Raw genomic sequence first — 20,067 nt, 5'->3', positions numbered from 1 at the left:
CGTGGATCTGCTACATGGATGCGCCCCGTTCACTGACTAACTGATTGCGGTGACTTGTGCTGGGCTGTGGCAGAGGCACGTAGCTGTGACGTCAACACGCTGCGCTCCCTCCATGCTGCCTTCAGGTACTCAGAGGTTCTGAGGTGTGATTAGAGTCAGCACGCTAATATCAGACGCTCACTAGCGCCGACTGAAGACGGGATACACACGTGTAATTATAGTCAGATAGTGTCCCTAGAGCAGTGATTGGTCACACCAGTGTGCCGTGAGAGATCGTCAGGTGTTCCGTGGGAAAATGTCCAATTTCACTTAATGAGTCTAAACAAATATTATTTAGTTGTTGCAAATACTTTGGCATTGTTGAGCGTCTGAGCTGCAACATAGTGTCTGGCTAAGTAATACATGCTCTTCCATGACAGTGGGTGGCAGTAGGTAGCGCAGTAATGACCTTGTTCATTTAGGACAGTAGAATGAAATGACGCGCGAGAGATGTTGCGGTGACGAGACGAACAGCGATGGAGAAATATTTGAAAAGTATAATTGCAGACTCTGAACTGGGCCCTGGACAACATAACCCAGATGAAAAGCCGAGTAAGGATCAACACATTGAGAGACTTGTCATTAAATTGTCAGCATATATCCGGCCCGCAAGAAAATATCATGTTTATCATAACGGGCCCACCACACCACAGAGCTCCGGGACGAGAAGTGACGATGTGAGCTGCTTTATGTGCAACACAACGAAGCATCTCACTGCGCTAAACCTGCAGCTTCAGGGACGGGGATGTATGATCACAGACATGTGTGATCACAGACACTTGTGACCACAGACACGTGTGATCACAGACATGTGTGATGCAGTAAAAGTCTCCACCGCTGTGTTCCTGACTGCGCATGTTGCTGATAAACTGGGCGCACTCGGCGATTTACCGACTTTGCAGCTCAGACATTTAAATCTGAACTGCTCAGCAATCCGTTTGCAGTTGAGGTGGAAAGAGCACCTGTGGAGCTGATAGACCTCCAGTGTAATGACACTCAAGGCAAAGTGTGACTCTGAGGGCGCTGCACAGTTTACAAGCTTCACCCCGAAACGATGCCTTAACTCTGCCTCCATGCTGCTCAAACGCTCTGCATGTTTGGAAGCACATACCTGTGTGAGCAGCTGTTCTCTGTGATGAAGAGGAACACAAACCCACACAGGAGTCTCACTGATGCACCTTCACTCCATCGTGAGGGTTTCTACAGAACCTAACCCCAGATATTAATGAACTGGCAGCCAAGAAAAGATGCCAAACATCTGGCTCTGGTACGTATGCATAAAATAATGTAGCCTACCTCAACATGTATTCTTTTTGCACTTTGTCCAATATCCTGTTTATTAAATGGTGACTCTATTTGGCCCTCAACGTGGTCACAATGTTTAGTTTTGTCCCTCCCTGTGGTGAGTTTGACACCCTGCATATCTGCTGTATTATGCCGATAGCGCCTCTCTGGTGTACACTGTGTTTTATTCTCCAAGCGATGTACAGAATGTTGTATGACGTATGCTAACTGATCATTCTAATATCTGTGTTAACTTTTTTTTCCCACTTCTGGTGCACAACAATTTATGAATATCTTTCTTGTGTCTGTTTTTCATTGGCAGCACCGAGGGACATGTGACTGGAAGAAGGTGGTGCACAGCGGCTGTGTGACAGGAGGAGCCGTTGGATTCCGTGGTATGTAAGCTGGTATATTCTGCTGTGATGTTTTTAATTGAAGGTTAGGCTATTTCTTTTATCCTCACGCGTGTTGTTTCTCTGTGTTGTAGCTGGTCTGAAGGGTTCTGGGATGCGGAGGCTTTGCTGCCATTGAATATTATTTACGGTGAACCACAAAAGAGTTACTCTATTCGGACTTTAAGGATGTGCGCGTGGACGAGCCCTGTGACAAATAGGACTCGTCAATATTTACCTGCACGTGGAGGATTGACGCAAAAGCAGAGCTGATGCTTTTGGTGGAAGTTCCTATTTGAGTACAGTGGACAGAAAAAGACTCATTACTTTTACCTGATGGACAACTTCACGTGGAGAATCTCCAGAAAGTGAGCAGAGTGGATCTGCTTCTGTGTTGAAGGCATAATGATATGAAATGACATGAAAATGTTCTTATTGCTGTTCTTATTGGAGAACATTCGCTGAGACTCAGTTCCGCGCTCCGCCGAGTCTCTGCTCCTCCTTGTAGTTTGGTCTGTACCCATCCAGCTGTGGCATGCTCATAAAACTTAAAACGGCAATTAGAGTAAATCAGAGACACAGAAATCTTGTTATTTATTTACCTCTTAGTATTTATTGGAGCCAACCCTCCTCCTGAAGGCTGGGGGACCTCCTGCTGCTGCTTCAGGCCACGACACCAATAAAGCTTTTAGACTATGAATCAACACACTTACCGTAAATAAAAGGATAAAATAAATGTAAAAGTGATCTTACCTGCTCGGTGATGATCTTACCGGGTGGGCGACGCCCTACAGCAGGTGTTTCTCGTTAACCCGTGGTCCACTGAGGGTCGTCTTCAGGTTCTTCGGTTCTCCACAAGTAGTCGATGAATCAGTAGTTTCGTTTTCCAACAAAATCCCTTTTCCAGTAGATCATAACTCCAGAGGTGTCTTCCACAGAAAGGCAAGAGGTCAACTCGTCTCCAGGTTCAGATGCAAAGTGAGAATCTGAGGAACGCAGAACGTTTGTAGCGTCAGTGGCGTCGTTTCCATGACATCTACTGACGTACGTGCGTTCGTTGTCGAACACCCGATAGCAACAGAGACTCTACGTTCTTATTTAAAAATCTATTTGTTCATATATTTCAGTAGTCTTTATACATATATATATATATATATATATATATATATATATATATGTATATGTGTATATATTTGTGAGCAGAGACCAAGTTTTAACACGTCAAGCACTTATACATATCCCTTACTTTTAATTGCAAGAATAAGAGCAATATAGTGTCATTCTTTATTACTGTGAGTTGCTCTTCACGTAGTTCTGATTTCTGATGGTTGATTACAGATTGGGCCTAGAGGGCACGTGACCTGAAGGCCCAGTGGGTACCAGGGAATCTGTGTGAAGTGACTCATATTATTTATTGTGGGAGGGTCAAAGGGCTCCATCTTATTATCCCTCCTAGCAGATATCACACACATGTAAGACATGAAGAATGCTCTCTGTTGTCACCTTATCAGAAAGTTTCCTCAAAGACCTTCAGTCATTTGGAGAATGAATCTGCGTATAGATTTCAGAAGGCTTGGCCTGCTCTAAATATCTCAACATATCCGGGATGTTCAACTTCCATCAGAGTTCACTTTGGACAATGTATTAAATTGCCCACCAGGGGGTGCAACATACAAAGATCTGAAACTTTAAATGTCCAAAGGTGGTTTCATCTTTCAGAATGAATCTTTGTGTTTTATATGATGTAGTGAATGATTTAAGTGGATCATAAGGAGAAAAAATAACATAAGTAGAAGGAAGTCTAAGACTAGAAGTGATAAATTGTAGATGCACATTACCATACAGTAGAGAAATACCGTACGATATGCAAATTAGGGAAATGTATAGTTGGGGTGGGGTTTTTGATCATCATATGCTTCATATCTAAAATATTTAACCTATTTCATATCTTATGCTTTGGTTTCTTGTAAACCACTTCATAGCTTTGTTTTAAAAGGTGCTAATAAATAGTTATTCAATCAGCATCATCTCACAATACAATGATATGAATATGAGCCCGTGGCTCGACACCGGAGGGCGGGCTGAGCGACGGTGTGAAGTCCGCTGGAACACAACGGAGGGCACGGGGGATTCCCGGACCGGCGGACACCGGAGGCAAGCGCTCGAGGCAGAAGATGATACGGGGTTGAAGCAGGTGAAAGACAGTACGAACTGACAACCACAGACTGCAGGACCAGGGTTGATATAGTGCCAGGGGAATGGTTAGTGGGACCTGAGTCTGGTGTGTCAGCCTGCGGGAGGTAATCGGCTGGAGTGTCCGCAGCTGTGCACAATCAGGGGTGTGGCCATGGGAGGTGTCTGGAGGCAGAGGACACAGAGCACATGGCACACAATAACAAACAGGGGAAGGACAGAACACATGAGGAGAGGAGATGAGGGGAAACAGAGGTAACACACAACGGGTCAGACAGGGATCCTGGATCCTGACATCATCAGTGATATTGGTGCAAAGAGCTCAAATGATAATAAAAGACCAAACCCAGCGAGCCACAACATGTTCACCTGCTGCCGTCTGGAGAGAGATACGGAAGCATCAGCTGCCAAACCACCAGACTTCAAAACAGCTTCCTTTCTCTGGCTGTGAGACTCCTCAATTCCTCCTCCACCCTCCACATATTATAGTTGTTTGTTTTCTTTCCTGTGTATCAGTTTGGGAGTACAATCTAAACTTCGTTGTGTAACCCTGTCATACGATGACAAATAAAATCCTTGTAACCTTATTGATTCATTGTTTCCACAGACGGGTTTAATGAAACAGACCGACACAAAGTGAGTGTTTTGGTAACTTTTATTCTACAAAAAGAAAAAAAGGGGGAAAAAAGTTCACATTGACATTTAGTCTCAATATTACAGTGTATTGAAATTCTTCTCCATGGAAGTAAAATACAACATTTTTCATTTCATTTTAATCTTTTATTAAAAATATCAAATAGAACTCATCTAGCACTGCTCACAGTATTTTAAGATATGTCGCAGGCTTGATGGCAGAAAGGTTGGCCGGTCCTATCGAGAGCCTTGAGACGACCTCCCTTTGTGTTGCCTGGCCTGGTTTGATTGACAAGCTCAACATGCAACGAGGGCAACTACACAAATCAAGTCTATAGATCATAACGGTGCAGTAAGACAGAACATAATGTAGCCTAGCTAAACATGTATTCTTTTTGCACTTTGTCCAATATCCTGTTTATTAAATGGTGACTATTTGGCCCTCATCGTGGTCACAATGTTTAGTTTTGGCCCTCCCTGTGATTAAGTTTGACACCCCTGCATATCTGCTGTATTGTGCTAAAAGGTGTCATTTTGTAACGTTTTTGGTTGTTGGTGTGCTGCGGGATTTTTTTAATGTAAAAAATGTGCCTCGGCTCAGAAAAGGTTGAAAAACACTGACTTAGATGAAGCAGTGATAGAATAGATGTGTTAAATTACACATTCTCTCAGTCAATGATTTATTACCAGCTGTCCTTTCTGCATTTGGCAGTTTAAACTGTTACTTTCAGCCTGCAGTGTGTTTAACGTCTCTATTTGTCTGATATTATTTATAGTTTTGTCTATGTGTCTGTGTGTGATTGGTCAGATGCTGCAAACCCCAGCCTTCATGTGAACACGCTAACAGCTACATTGAGAAACCCTGGGTTGATTAACCGAGTTGATCACCAGCTTCCTGGGTCCATTTAGCAGGAATACATTACATTACAGTCATTCAGCAGGAATACATTACATTAGTCATTTAGCAGGATTACATTACAGTCATTCAGCAGGATTACATTACATTACAGTCATTCAGCAGGATTACATTACATTACAGTCATTCAGCAGGATTACATTACATTAGTCATTTAACAGGAATACATTACATTAGTCATTTAACAGGATTACATTACATTAGTCATTTAACAGGATTACATTAGACATTTAACAGGAATACATTACATTACAGTCATTTAACAGGATTACATTACATTAGTCATTTAACAGGATTACATTACATTACAGTCATTTAGCAGGAATACATTACATTACAGTCATTCAGCAGGATTACATTACATTAGTCATTTAGCAGGATTATATTACATTAGTCATTTAGCAGGAATACATTACATTACAGTCATTTAGCAGGATTACATTACATTAGTCATTCAGCAGGATTACATTACATTAGTCATTTAACAGGAATACATTACATTTCAGTCATTTAACAGGATTACATTACATTAGTCATTTAACAGGATTATATTACATTAGTCATTTAACAGGATTACATTACATTAGTCATTTAACAGGATTATATTACATTAGTCATTTAGCAGGATTACATTACATTAGTCATTTAGCAGGATTACATTACATTAGTCATTTAACAGGATTACATTACATTAGTCATTTAACAGGAATACATTACATTACAGTCATTTAACAGGATTACATTACATTAGTCATTTAACAGGATTATATTACATTAGTCATTTAGCAGGATTACATTACATTAGTCATTTAGCAGGATTACATTACATTAGTCATTTAGCAGGATTACATTACATTAGTCATTTAACAGGATTACATTACATTAGTCATTTAGCAGGATTACATTACATTAGTCATTTAGCAGGATTACATTACATTAGTCATTTAGCAGGATTACATTACATTAGTCATTTAGCAGGATTACATTACATTAGTCATTTAGCAGGATTACATTACATTAGTCATTTAGCAGGATTACATTACATTAGTCATTTAGCAGGATTATATTACATTAGTCATTTAGCAGGATTATATTACATTAGTCATTTAGCAGGATTATATTACATTAGTCATTTAGCAGGATTATATTACATTACAGTCATTTAACAGGATTACATTACATTACAGTCATTTAGCAGGAATACATTACATTACAGTCATTTAGCAGGATTATATTACATTAGTCATTTAGCAGGAATACATTACATTACAGTCATTTAACAGGAATACATTACATTACAGTCATTTAGCAGGATTATATTACATTAGTCATTTAGCAGGATTATATTACATTAGTCATTTAACAGGATTACATTACATTACAGTCATTTAGCAGGATTATATTACATTAGTCATTTAGCAGGATTATATTACATTAGTCATTTAGCAGGATTACATTACATTAGTCATTTAGCAGGATTATATTACATTAGTCATTTAGCAGGATTACATTACATTACAGTCATTTAGCAGGATTATATTACATTAGTCATTTAGCAGGATTATATTACATTACAGTCATTTAACAGGATTACATTACATTACAGTCATTTAGCAGGATTATATTACATTACAGTCATTTAACAGGATTACATTACATTACAGTCATTTAGCAGGATTATATTACATTAGTCATTTAGCAGGATTACATTACATTACAGTCATTTCGCAGGATTATATTACATTAGTCATTTAGCAGGATTACATTACATTAGTCATTTAGCAGGATTATATTACATTAGTCATTTAACAGGATTACATTACATTAGTCATTTAGCAGGAATACATTACATTACAGTCATTTAACAGGATTACATTACAGTCATTTAGCAGGAATACATTACATTAGTCATTTAGCAGGATTATATTACATTAGTCATTTAACAGGATTACATTACATTACAGTCATTTAGCAGGATTATATTACATTAGTCATTTAGCAGGATTACATTACATTAGTCATTTAGCAGGATTACATTACATTAGTCATTTAGCAGGATTATATTACATTAGTCATTTAACAGGATTACATTACATTACAGTCATTTAGCAGGATTATATTACATTAGTCATTTAACAGGAATACATTACATTACAGTCATTTAACAGGATTACATTACAGTCATTTAGCAGGAATACATTACATTAGTCATTTAGCAGGATTATATTACATTACAGTCATTTAACAGGATTACATTACATTAGTCATTTAACAGGATTACATTACATTACAGTCATTTAGCAGGAATACATTACATTACAGTCATTTAGCAGGAATACATTACATTACAGTCATTTAGCAGGAATACATTACATTACAGTCATTTAGCAGGAATACATTACATTACAGTCATTTAGCAGGAATACATTACATTGCAGTCATTTAGCAGGAATACATTACAGTCATTTAGCAGGAATACATTACATTAGTCATTTAGCAAGATTACATTACAGTCATTTAACAGGATTACATTACATTACAGTCATTTAGCAGGAATACATTACATTACAGTCATTTAGCAAGATTACATTAGTCATTTAGCAGGATTACATTACATTAGTCATTTAGCAGGATTACATTACAGTCATTTAGCAGGATTACATTACATTACAGTCATTTAGCAGGATTATATTACATTAGTCATTTAGCAGGATTACATTACATTAGTCATTTAGCAGGATTACATTACATTAGTCATTTAGCAGGATTACATTACATTACAGTCATTTAGCAGGATTATATTACATTAGTCATTTAGCAGGATTACATTACATTACAGTCATTTAGCAGGATTATATTACATTACAGTCATTTAGCAGGCATACATTACATTACAGTCATTTAGCAGGAATACATTAGTCATTTAGCAGGAATACATTACATTAGTCATTTAGCAAGATTACATTACAGTCATTTAACAGGATTACATTACAGTCATTTAGCAGGAATACATTACATTACAGTCATTTAGCAAGATTACATTAGTCATTTAGCAGGATTACATTAGTCATTTAGCAGGATTACATTAGTCATTTAGCAGGATTACATTACATTAGTCATTTAGCAAGATTACATTAGTCATTTAGCAGGAATACATTAGTCATTTAGCAGAATTACATTACAGTCATTTAGCAGGATTACATTACATTACAGTCATTTAGCAGACGCTTTTATCCAAAGCGACTTACAATTCAGATTCTATCACACCGTAGGCACAGCTACGGGAGACATTTTGGGGTTAAGTGCCTTGCTCAAGGACACATCGACATGCAACTAGCGGAGCCGGGGATCGAACCTCCGATTCCTCTGATTGAAGGACGGCCCTGCTCTCCACTTAGCCACAGTCGCCCCCCCCTAAACAACTAAAAGCATTAAACCGTGGAGTGCTGTACTTGGTTTTGTTCAAGAGGACGACTTCAATTTAATCTTACAAGCAGGCAGAAATATTTAAAAGCATGACAGCCGGAATACTAAATATATATATATAAAATCCGTTGTGGTGGAGTAGTGGTGAAAACATCCTGTATTGCCTTCAAATAATTATTCCACTGTTAATCATCCAAGTTATCTTTAATGAGTCAACACACACACATGCTTTACTCTTCTATGCCCCTTTGTCTTTTATTTGTGGAAATAACCTTTAAGTGTGTGTGTGGCACCTCTATGATACATAAATAGATTTTATTGAATGTATAAACCTCTGGGCTTTAACAGCTCATGAAACCAAGGATTAACTAAAACATGGAATTAGTCTGCATATATTAAATACCTGTGCAGGATCTTACAGAATGATTGATATCCTGTAAAAGAACATGCCTATCTGTTCTAGATCTAGAGCTCATGATCATTTATTTACGGGAATCCAAGTTATATATTTTTACAACTTAATGACATACCATATGGATGTTTTATATCTGCAGGAATCAATCTGTGGGAGAGAGGTCAACATGCCAAAGCACTCTTCACATTAATAAACATATTAGCTAATCAGAACATATTAATTAGAATACATTTAGATTTTGTCCCATCGGCTCCTCAGGAATCTACAGAACAGGAGAACAATGGGGTCATGAACCCAGTAGGCTCAGCGCTCACTAGGACCTCCTGCTTCATAGACTGGTGCGAGTGTCAGGATTGACCCTCATGTGGCGTCTCTCTTCTGTGAGTCGATCCAGGCGGGACCTGAGAAGTCATGAGAACAGTTTCTGGAAGAAGTTTCTCAGTTAACATTTTAAGACTAAAGATGATTTATGATCATCCTTATTATCACGTTCATCTTTCTATGTAAAGATATTTTACCTAATCTGGCTAGTTTACAAAAACTGTAAATCTTGATCTCATAAATCAAAGATATTCACATTCTGACTGCGACAGTCAATTACATGAGTTGAGTGGGTTAGTGCTCAGTTCACAGTGTGTGAGAAGACATCATACATCTATTATCCAATAAAGACCACATGGACAAACTGATAATAATTAATTGATAATGATTTATTATCAAGAACAGTCATTTGTTTCACGCAAGAGTAAAATAATTGTAAAAAGTGCCAAATAATAAATACAATGGGGGGGGGTCGAAAGATCAGCTAAGGTTCTTATTAAATGATATAAAATGACAGTAGTTCACCGGTCCATAGAATTATTTATACACAAGTTTACTTTTTTAAATGATTAAACTCTTTTAAAATAGTTTTATTCCCACCGACAGAATAATAAAGTCTGCAGACGTCAGCGTGGACATCTGATGACGTTTATTGTAACTTTAAGATGGAAAAAATAAAATCATTGTGGGAAGTATTCATCTGTTAAGCAGTTTCTAATAACTAATAACTTTCAATAAATGTATTTACGCCAACAATTGTAAAAAAAATAATCTAATTGCTGAAAGTTATTGAATGCATGTCAGTAGTTAAAGATACTCGAGAGCTGAATGAACTTCCATGCATTTCACCAAAGATGACGTGTTTTCAACACACCAGTACAGACTCGAGGTCTGGACCCGACGGTGACGTCTGTGCTCACGTTTGTTATACCAGGTGAAGAGAAAATAAAGTGTGAAACTTGTGTGGAGTGAAAGCTCAGAGTTTGCTGAGGATCTTCTGTTACATACAAAGTTGTGAAAATGACAATATGAGCACAGCACCTGAGCCCTGCTCGGTAAGAATCATCTACTGAGTGAATAATGTGCCTGAAAGTGTGGAACTGAAAACTGATACGGTTAAAACAGCATTAAGTGTCTTTTAATCTCTCCATTTCCTGCACTGCAGCAATACAGTTCACCCTGAGCCTCCAGGGTGCACCGCTCAGGGCTGAGGGGATGCTGTGCTTCGGTTCACATCCTCCTCCTCCTCCTCATCATCCTCAGCCACCGCCCCGTCACTGGTGGGAGACTGGAAGCCACTGTCTTGTGGAGGCAAGGGGAAGCCAGACATCGCCTTCGGGAGGCTCTCTGGAGCAGTTTCTGGAGCTCCAGATGAGATTTCCTCGGGTGGTGATGGCGGTGGAAATACCTTCTCCGACACCTCCTGGCTGGAGGGAGGCTGTTCCTCCATCATCGACTGGCTGTCCCCTCCCTTAGCCTTCTCCTCTTCGGCTGAAGCACTTTGTGCATCAGATTCAGCCTTCATTGGGACTTTGGTTTGACCCTGTTCCTTGTTGGCTTCTTCTTCCTTCAAGAGACAACCGTTTGACAAGCCTGACGGGTTCACCAAAGCTTTGGGACTTGCAGATCCATTCTTGTCAACAGAAGCTTTTCCATCAGAGTTCTCCTCCCCATCTCCATCATTCTGCTCCTCCTCTGCGATGTCGTTTACACCAGGCACCTCCTTATACGTCTCATTGGGCAGGACAGGGGAGCCTTCAACCTGGATCATGGACACCACCTGCTTCATCCTCCTCCTCTTCTGGGACTCCCCACCTCCCCCCTCCGTGTCCTCGCCTGCTCCGGCCCAGTCTATAGAGGGGTTGTCTCCAAGCAAGTGCAGGCTGGGGTCACTGCTGCTGAGGACGATGCTGTCCCTGTACAGGTTGTGTCTCCTCTGGACCGCCGCCTCCTTCACAGCTACAGGACAGAGAGAAGAGCTCAAAATGTGCTTCAACGTGAGAAGCGGTGAGAAATAAACATGTGCCTCAATGAATTAAAAGTATATACAAAAATGATCACAACTATGACCAATCCCCAACTGCGTCTGTGATCAGCTGGTCTTCAGGGGTCTGAAATGTCCTGGAAAGGACTTCGTCATCTGGTCTCGACAGTGTAGAATGTGTACACTTCTATTCTACTTCTTTATTTCAATCATTAATGAATAACCTACAGAGTCAAGTGAACATGCACAATTGTAGAAGTTTGTTTCATGTGATATTATAAATGACAGCAAGCACACAATTAAAAGATAGATCTGATCTAAAGAGATAAATACATTTCTGTCGGAGTTTAAATGTTTCTCTGATGCTTATAACCTCTATAATACTGCAGCTATGGGAAGTCAAATGAACACATTGGTACTTAATGTGTGCAGTGTTTTGTAGAGATGCATTTAAACTAGAATCAGTCCCAGATGACAATAGAACAAAAAAAGATTAACCTCTTAATCTCGGAGCCGTTTTTGAGGTCTCTGAGCGAAAAAGCATAGCCCTACAAAACTGACCATAGCTCTGTAACTACAAGGTCGATTTTAATAATTTTTGTTGATATAATCAGATCACAACACCTGTGACATAGTTTACATTGGTCATATTGTGAATATGTTGCTGGTTAATATAGAGAATAAGACATAACACAGCTGAAAGTGAAAATATTCAGCCTCGCCTGGGAAAAATGCACTTTCAGTGATAAAAGGTTATTGAAATAATGCAGCTAGCTCCCTGATTCTTTCCCAAGTCATAGCATAACTGATCAGTAGTTATTAAAAAAAGGTTAAAGTGGAATAAAGTGGAATAAAGTTAAGAATAAGAGGTTTTAGTCAGGCGAGGCATCATTTTCGAACCAGCTGTTGCAGCTCTTACATTGTACTTTTATACACTATATAACTATATATTTCACTTTCTTTATCACTCATATGATTCAATACATCCAAATACAGATAATAGGAATCATATTCATATTCATAACATCATCAGAGCCAGTTTTGGCTGTCATCTGTAGGATTTTCTCATTGCATGTGTGTGTGTGTGGCTGGATCTCAGCCTATCCTCGGTCGATTTCCAAAAACAACCCCTCTTTAGACGCGTCATCGTCTTAGGAAGACTCATGCCAAATTTGGTGGTGATCGTCAACAGATTTCATAGAATAAAGTTGCCAGAAGTGAGGCGTGTACCCCGGCGGAAATTTCCGGTCGCAGGCAGTCTGACCACTCGCCCAAGCCCCCTTGACCGCTCTTATTCTGGAAACAAGTCGGAAGTCAACAGTATGCAGTTGGCAGCAATGACTACAGCTTTGGAACGGAAATTCCGCGACGTTATTATCCATATTTTGAGAAAACTTGGGCGCATAACCACGATTTTTGTCAGCGAAGTTCAGCATGAAGGTACGTTTGATCATCCACAACGGGGTTAGTGCTTCTACGGATCGTAAAACAGAAGTTAGTTACGTGTTCCGCCACGTGTGCTAATGCTAATAAATGCATTGTATGACTGGGTAGCCGTTAGCATGAGGGTACAAACATTGATTTACTGTACTCATAGCGCCGATTTCGGGCCAGGATTTGGTGCTTTTATGCCACGATATTTTTGTGCTTATATGAGTAGCCTATAGTTGTCTTTGGAGTTTATAATAAGTGACTTATATGATGTTGTTGTCCACACGTTGCTGGTTCATCGAAAATAAAAAGTGGCCGTGTCCACACTACTGGCTAATAATCAGGCTATTTGCTGCATGTGAGTTTGAGGGGTTCTGAGCCCGAGAGCCCCCAAATTTGGGGGCGTCGTGCTCAAGAGGTTTTAAGAAATGACAGGATCATTGCAGCACTGACCAAGTACATTACTGAGAACTAAAAATGCTTTGTTGTTTGATTCCTTAAACAACCTCTCAGGGAAATGATGACGATGTGTAGATGGAGCAGGGCGGCGGCTTTGAAACACACACACACACACACACACGCACACGCACACACACAAAGACTGACCCAGCATGATGTCCTTCATGATCGAATGCAGCACCACGTCTTCAAAGATGTTCTCCACCACAATGAACCGGGAGAAGTCCTCAAAGATCAGCTCCTGGAAGCGCGGCAGCTCCTTTACAGCAACAGTCAAACATCCAACATCACAATCAACAGAGTTTTTGTATTTTTTCCCAGAACTCTTTATAAACATCCTCATTTCACAATAGTTTTTATTAGTGCTGGGCAACGATTAAAATATTTAATCGCATGGATTTTTTGCGATTAATCGCATTGTTATGGCAAAGTTCAATAATGAATTTAAAAGTAGTGTATTGCGCACTTTTATTTTAAAAGTACTGCTATATGAACAAAAGGGCAATAACATTTGGTTCACGAGATGCAGGTAGCATGTTTTATACTTAATGTGAATATAATTCATACTTTGTTGGCATCTTATTCTGAAAACCGGATGTTCGTCTGAAGAAACCGGATGTTATCTCACGTTAATCTTTCCGCTAACTTTCAAAGTCCTTCGCTCGCTCCCGATCTGTACCGTTTACCGTGAATGTCAGCATATAGGTGCACTAAAATGACTGACTATAGGATGTTTGCTGGCTTTTATCCCACTGTTCTTGTCATCCTCTTGTTGTTGTGTATATGTATTGTCTCTCGTCTTTCAATTAAAAAAATAAATAAATAATAAATTTAAAAAAAATGCATTAATTGTCGGCGTTAATTAATGAATGCGTTAACGCGAAATGAACTTGCCCAGCACTAGTTTTTATGTAACATACCAAACGTGTTCGTCTAAGGCAGATCGAGATAGAAAGGAACGCATACATTCATTAATATATTTCCATTAATCTTCCAGGCTTATTAAGGCAGAATGCTCACCAAGGCACAGGAAGGGCTGAGCTGCTTCAGCATGTAGGGGAGGAAGATCTGGAGCAGAGCCTCACGGAAGAAACGCTTTCTCACTGTGCTGCTGTCATAGTCATATTTCTGAACCAAAGAAAAGAGAGAAAAATTACACGAAAAGATATCACCACCACCACGGGAGCTCTTTGAGATTGAATTTTGAACTGCTTCTGTCCAAAACTCAATTTAAAAGTTGATATTTCCTCTAACAAGATGATTGTTGACACCAGAGGAACATACATGACCAGAGGGAGAATGGAAATAAGTTCATTCACTCCACTGCATCTATTCCAGGAGCAGTGTCTTCTTAGGGCACCTGGTCACAATTTGTTTTCGTTGTTAGAAAAATGCCAAAAAGATGAAAACTAATTTGTGGCGCAGTACTTTGTTGTTTTTTTTAAACTGTCCCACAACCGTTCAGACTTATCTTGAGACCCTTTGGAGGGGCCGGACCACTAGGTCGGGAACCACTACACATCTAACTGGTTCACATGTGCATTGATGCATTAGTATTAATCTACCAACTGGAGCTAAAACGGTAGATTAATCAACTAGTCAATCACCAGAAAACTAATTGCCGACTATTTGATATCCTCCTCGTCGTTGAAAGTCTATTGTGTAGGATCTGGCGCCATCTAGAGGCGAGGTTGGAGATTGCAGGAAACTACAACTACTGTGTGCCAAGCATGTTGGAGAACCACAGGGGTCAATGTGAACATCTAGAGCCAGTGTGTGGTTTGTCCGTTCTGGGCTACTGTAGAAACATGGGAGCTAGCTCCACATGCAGATATAGGCTACATCCCAAGTCTCTTAATTCTCATTTCCTCGCTCCTCGCATGGTTTCCTCCATGCATCCCTGGTGGGAGGAACTAAGACGCAAGGAAAGGACGCAAGTGAGGGAAACGGGGATGACATTAAGAGACTTGGGATGTACCCACACACGGCTCATTGTAAGGAACCGAAAACACATCAATTCATATCTTCAGGTGATTATCCTCTTATGAAAACATACTTTTTAAATATATTCCATCTCTACCAATAGTTTCCCTTAAATGCTACACACTGTTCCTTCACATTATATTTAAAGCCAAGATGTCAAACATTTATTAATTTCAACTTCTTAATTGTGAAGATTTTCTGCTTTTTCATGTCTCATGTGATATCAAACTGAACATCTCTGAATGTTTAGACTGTTGGACATTTGAAGCCTCAGGAAAGTGTGGTTGGTATTTTTCACTATTTCTGACATATATAGAAACAACCAACCAACCAACAAACTAACCAACAAACCAAAGCCAGATTAATTTAAATAGGCATAAACAAGTTGAATGTGATTAAAGCAGGTGAATCAGTCGGATTCATCTCATGATCATTGAGTGATTCTTAGAGTATCTGTTGTCCACAGCTACTTTATAGTGTATGAAGAGTTTATCCTTCACTTCATGACATCCCTGCAGCAGCAGGACACGCAGGTCGATACATCTGCAGCTTCTGAATCCAACCAGAGCACAGAAGCACTGCTCTGTGTTACAGCCTCCTCTCCAGCTGCTTTGATCCAACTCAGCAGTTTGTGTTCTGTTCTTGAAATACATTGCAAAGCATTTGAAGATAAATACAGTAGGAATACAGTAGATGGCTCCAGGTGTATTTGGAGGGCTGGCAGCAGTATTTGTTTCTGTGTTATTATCGGTTTCAGATTCAATGACATCAGCTTTGATCAATGTCCTATTAAGTGTGTCTTTGTTCTAAAGTCTCTGGACGGAAAGAACACAACAGATCCCTGCTGCTCCAGGAGACATTCACCAGCGTCCCAGCATCAACTACTTGCAGGTCAAATATGGGATCGACGTCAGCCCGGGGAATTACTGCTCGTGTGGGAAGGTGGTGAGGGCAGACACCAAATCAGCTGCTTGGGATGTCTGATCAATCGGTTCATAATAAATGTGGAAACATCGGCTATGAGGAGTGACTGATATTCCCCTGGTGTGCTCGGGTTGGTTTGAGCCTTGTGGCTCCATTTCATTAGCTGGTGAGGACTTAACTTTACTCATATTAATGCCAGCAGCTTGTTGCCTCAAGTTGAGGAAATCAATCACCTTGCAATCATTTCCAATGCTGTCGTGGTCTCAGTGGCAATAGAGCTCACCGGTTACTCCGGTAACTATCGGTGTGATCGATATGTTTAACATTCCATCCATGAGCGTCTCTCTCCAACACAGACTTTGGTCAAAATCATTTCGAGATGGTGGTAAAGAAATGGTCTGGAGCTGTGCGGTCAATTATAGTTCTAACAAAGACTTCCCAAACAGGCAGGCAAACTTAATAAACTAAAATCAGAAAAAAGAAAATAGGCCAAGAATATTGCATCAGTGCATCTCTAGTGTTTTACCTTAATGACGCGGTCCTGGCAGCGCTGGATGGTCTTACAGAGGTCTTCTGTACCCTGAGACTCCAGACACTGGTGAAGGATCTGCTCAAATGTATATACAGCATGGTCCATTTGCTGTAGAGAGAGAGAGAGAGGTAAAGGTAGAGAAAGAGAGCGAGAGAGAGAAAGAGGCTATGTTTTCGGTAACATTATAATTGGTGACATTTGTAACCACCGTGAATTCTCTGTTCTCTTAAGTTACTGAACAATCCTTCAGAGAGGACTTACCTTCCTACAGTTCTGCTGAGCACAAGCTGAACCTTGTTCAGTCCTTCAGGAACTTTAAAAAAAAAAAAGGAGCTACAGTATAACTGTCCTTTGTTTATTAAAAGCAAAATGTCTGAAAGTAAATTAAATTACCTCTCACCACCGTAAATCAGGTTTAAGACTGAACACACGAACATGCATGTTAAATCAGAACCGTGTATTGCCAAGGATGTTTGCACCTACAAGGAGTTTTTAGTATTTTGTAATTTCAAATATTGCAGAAGAGGACGAACCGATCAGTTTACCAAAGTCATCTCTGGTAAACGTTTACCAAAACTTTGCAAAGTTACTCAAATCCAATACAGAAAAGAAGAAAAACACTAAAGTTGACCCAGTTCAATGGCCTGCAGCTCTGAAAAGTGAAGGCAATGCTTAAGTGCCTTAAAGCTGCATTCTCTCTAGTGTCCACCAGGGGGCGACTCCTCTGGTTGTATAGAAGTCTATGAGAAAATGACTCTACTTCTCTCTTGATTTATTACCTCAGTAAACATTGTAAACATGAGTTTATGGTCTCAATCTCTAGTTTCAAGTCTTCTTCAATACAGCATGATGTTCATTTAGTACATTATGGTCCATTTAGAGTCAAACAGACCATAAAGCAGGGGATGCTTTAGGGCGGGGCTACACTGCCAGCTTTAATACAACGGCGTTGTCCAGTCTGGACAATGCGTTTCTGTGTATCCTGCTCTCTGATATGGCATTGGTAGCATCCATGATTCTTGTTCAAGATAATTGAATTAGTGTGTGTGTGGATGATTAGATTATTTAGCAGCCTCTGCACATGTTCCTTCCATGCACCATGGGCATGGAATAACTTACAAAAAAAATTAAAAACATTCATATCCACAAATTCAATGGTATAAATAATGTGATGATAGAAGCATGTGGTTGGTTTTTTGAGAGGCCCGTCTGTTTGATTGCGACTGCTGTCTGTGGTGCATTGTATCGAGTTGTGATTCTGTAGGGCTGCTACCTTGGACAGGTCTCATGTAAAGTAAATGATGCTGGTAAAATACAGCACAATAAAATATAATTAGCGTTTGGAAATGTAGATGAATGTTGACATGTCATGTAAAGTGTGTTGATAAGACATGACCCTCCAAACTCTTTAGATACCAATTATCACTCATAATGCCCCCCCATGCACACTGTTGGGGCAATCGTACAAACCTGAAGCTTGAGGACCGCCAAGTCTAGTTGCAGTTGGCAAGCTATGATTGGACAACCGCTCTTTGGGAGGCGGGTTTAGCGAACCGTAGTTTTGCGCGCAGTGTTTCTGTGCAGTGAGGGATGACTAGTGATACTTCAGGTGGCTTTAATGCCAAACAAACATTTAGATAATCTGGATGTATTCTTGGCTTGTTGACCATCTCACTGATCAGAGTTCTTGATCAGATTGCGCTGTAGTGATGTCATGGTGTTCCCAAATTGCAGAAATGAACTTTGTGAGTACAGTGTTATATGATGGAAAACATTGACAACCCTACAGAAATAAGACCCAAGTTGTAAGGGAAGCTGTAACCATGGACCAACAAAGTGCCCAATTTAAACCTCATACTGTAAACTAGACTAGACCCAACTCTAACAGCAGATTGACAGGTAATTGGAGTATTAGAGTGTCACCTCTCTCATGAGGATCTGGGCCCTCTGGACGAAAACTGAGGGGCTGGAAACGTCAAACCTCTGCTGGAGACCCTCCAGACTCAGCGGCTCCACCTTCTCATAGCAGCTCTGCATCTTTACCGGATGGAAGGCCAGCATTGAGATCTTGTCCATGTGCTAAGGAAGGACATTTGTTCAAAAACTTTTATCCATGGCAATTGTACTTCTGTTTCACTGTTGGACTAACACATCGTTACACAGACTTCAAATTACTGTTGATGACGATACCAGTCTGATCACCTGCATATCAATCATGTTGCCATCGCACACTAGGAGCTTATCCCTAAAGTCCTCCTCCACCTCCTCACCTGCGCCACAGTCTCCTTGGTGCCCTCATTGAGGGTGTTCTTGCTCATGTCCACCAGCTCTCCGAAGAACACATCACGGACCTCAGAGAAACCTCGGCTGGTCGGCTCCATCAGGGCATCCAGGATGGAGCCGATGTAGGGCTGGATGCTCACCTTCAACAGCTTCTCAGCCTTGGGGAGCACCACCTCTGATGGGCAATGCGAGCACAAAGAGGGGAGATGGAAGCCAACATGTAGGCATCATAGTTTCAGACAAACCTCTCCTGCATTGTTGAGTCACTTTGAAGATGATGGTAGTTAAAGTAAAACTATATCACTTTCAAAAGACAGCGCAAACAGTCATTTTCAAATGGAAAAGTTGAATTCATAAGCAATAAAGCACATTTACTAGTTGAAATTGCAGACTAGTAATTTGGTTCTGGACTGGACAACACATTTCAATTTCTTTGAGCACGTATGGGCCAGAATATTACAGGTCAGATCATCCATCACATATTGTTATACAATTTGAAAATCACACTTTTATACTTTGATGAGTCTCCTTATTTTGCTACTATTGTTTGTCTCTGGGACTCAGCTAAAATCTTTCTTCATACGTTCACAGTGTGAGGCTCCCGCTGGTCTGCCTGCTCTCTGCTGTCAGACAACAGGAAGCTGTCAGACTACTACTGAATACTTGAACAAATGCAAAGAAATGTAGTTTAAGTGGCAGATGATACATACATTTATTTATTTTATTATTTTAATGATTTAAATGCATTCTTTCATCAATAGTTACCACCACAAATCAACTTTGTTGGATCGGATGTTTACTCAATGCCAAATATTGAAGAATTTATACATCACTCACATAGGGTACATTTGG

At 40.0% G+C, this 20,067-nt stretch overlaps 1 protein-coding gene across 1 annotated transcript in view; it reads right to left on the bottom strand.

Moving 5' to 3' along the window:
* Positions 1-10,004: 10,004 nt before the first annotated feature.
* The window catches only part of niban2b (niban apoptosis regulator 2b), a 31,890-nt gene continuing 21,827 nt past the window's right edge, over positions 10,005-20,067 (bottom strand). The window contains exons 9-14 of the mRNA XM_076078154.1: positions 19,203-19,390; positions 18,856-19,011; positions 16,927-17,040; positions 14,514-14,621; positions 13,641-13,752; positions 10,005-11,578 (exon numbers count right to left, since the gene is read on the bottom strand). Coding sequence (XP_075934269.1) covers positions 10,821-11,578; positions 13,641-13,752; positions 14,514-14,621; positions 16,927-17,040; positions 18,856-19,011; positions 19,203-19,390 — 1,436 coding nt within the window. The 3' untranslated portion in view covers positions 10,005-10,820. The remainder of the gene's footprint in view (positions 11,579-13,640; positions 13,753-14,513; positions 14,622-16,926; positions 17,041-18,855; positions 19,012-19,202; positions 19,391-20,067) is intronic.

This window comes from Anarhichas minor, unplaced genomic scaffold (assembly GCF_050575085.1).
Source record: "Anarhichas minor isolate MPS153535 unplaced genomic scaffold, ASM5057508v1 ptg000063l, whole genome shotgun sequence".
Lineage (NCBI taxonomy): Eukaryota > Metazoa > Chordata > Actinopteri > Perciformes > Anarhichadidae > Anarhichas > Anarhichas minor.
Note: the sequence above shows the minus strand (reverse complement) of the source record. Positions and strands in the feature narration are given on the sequence as shown.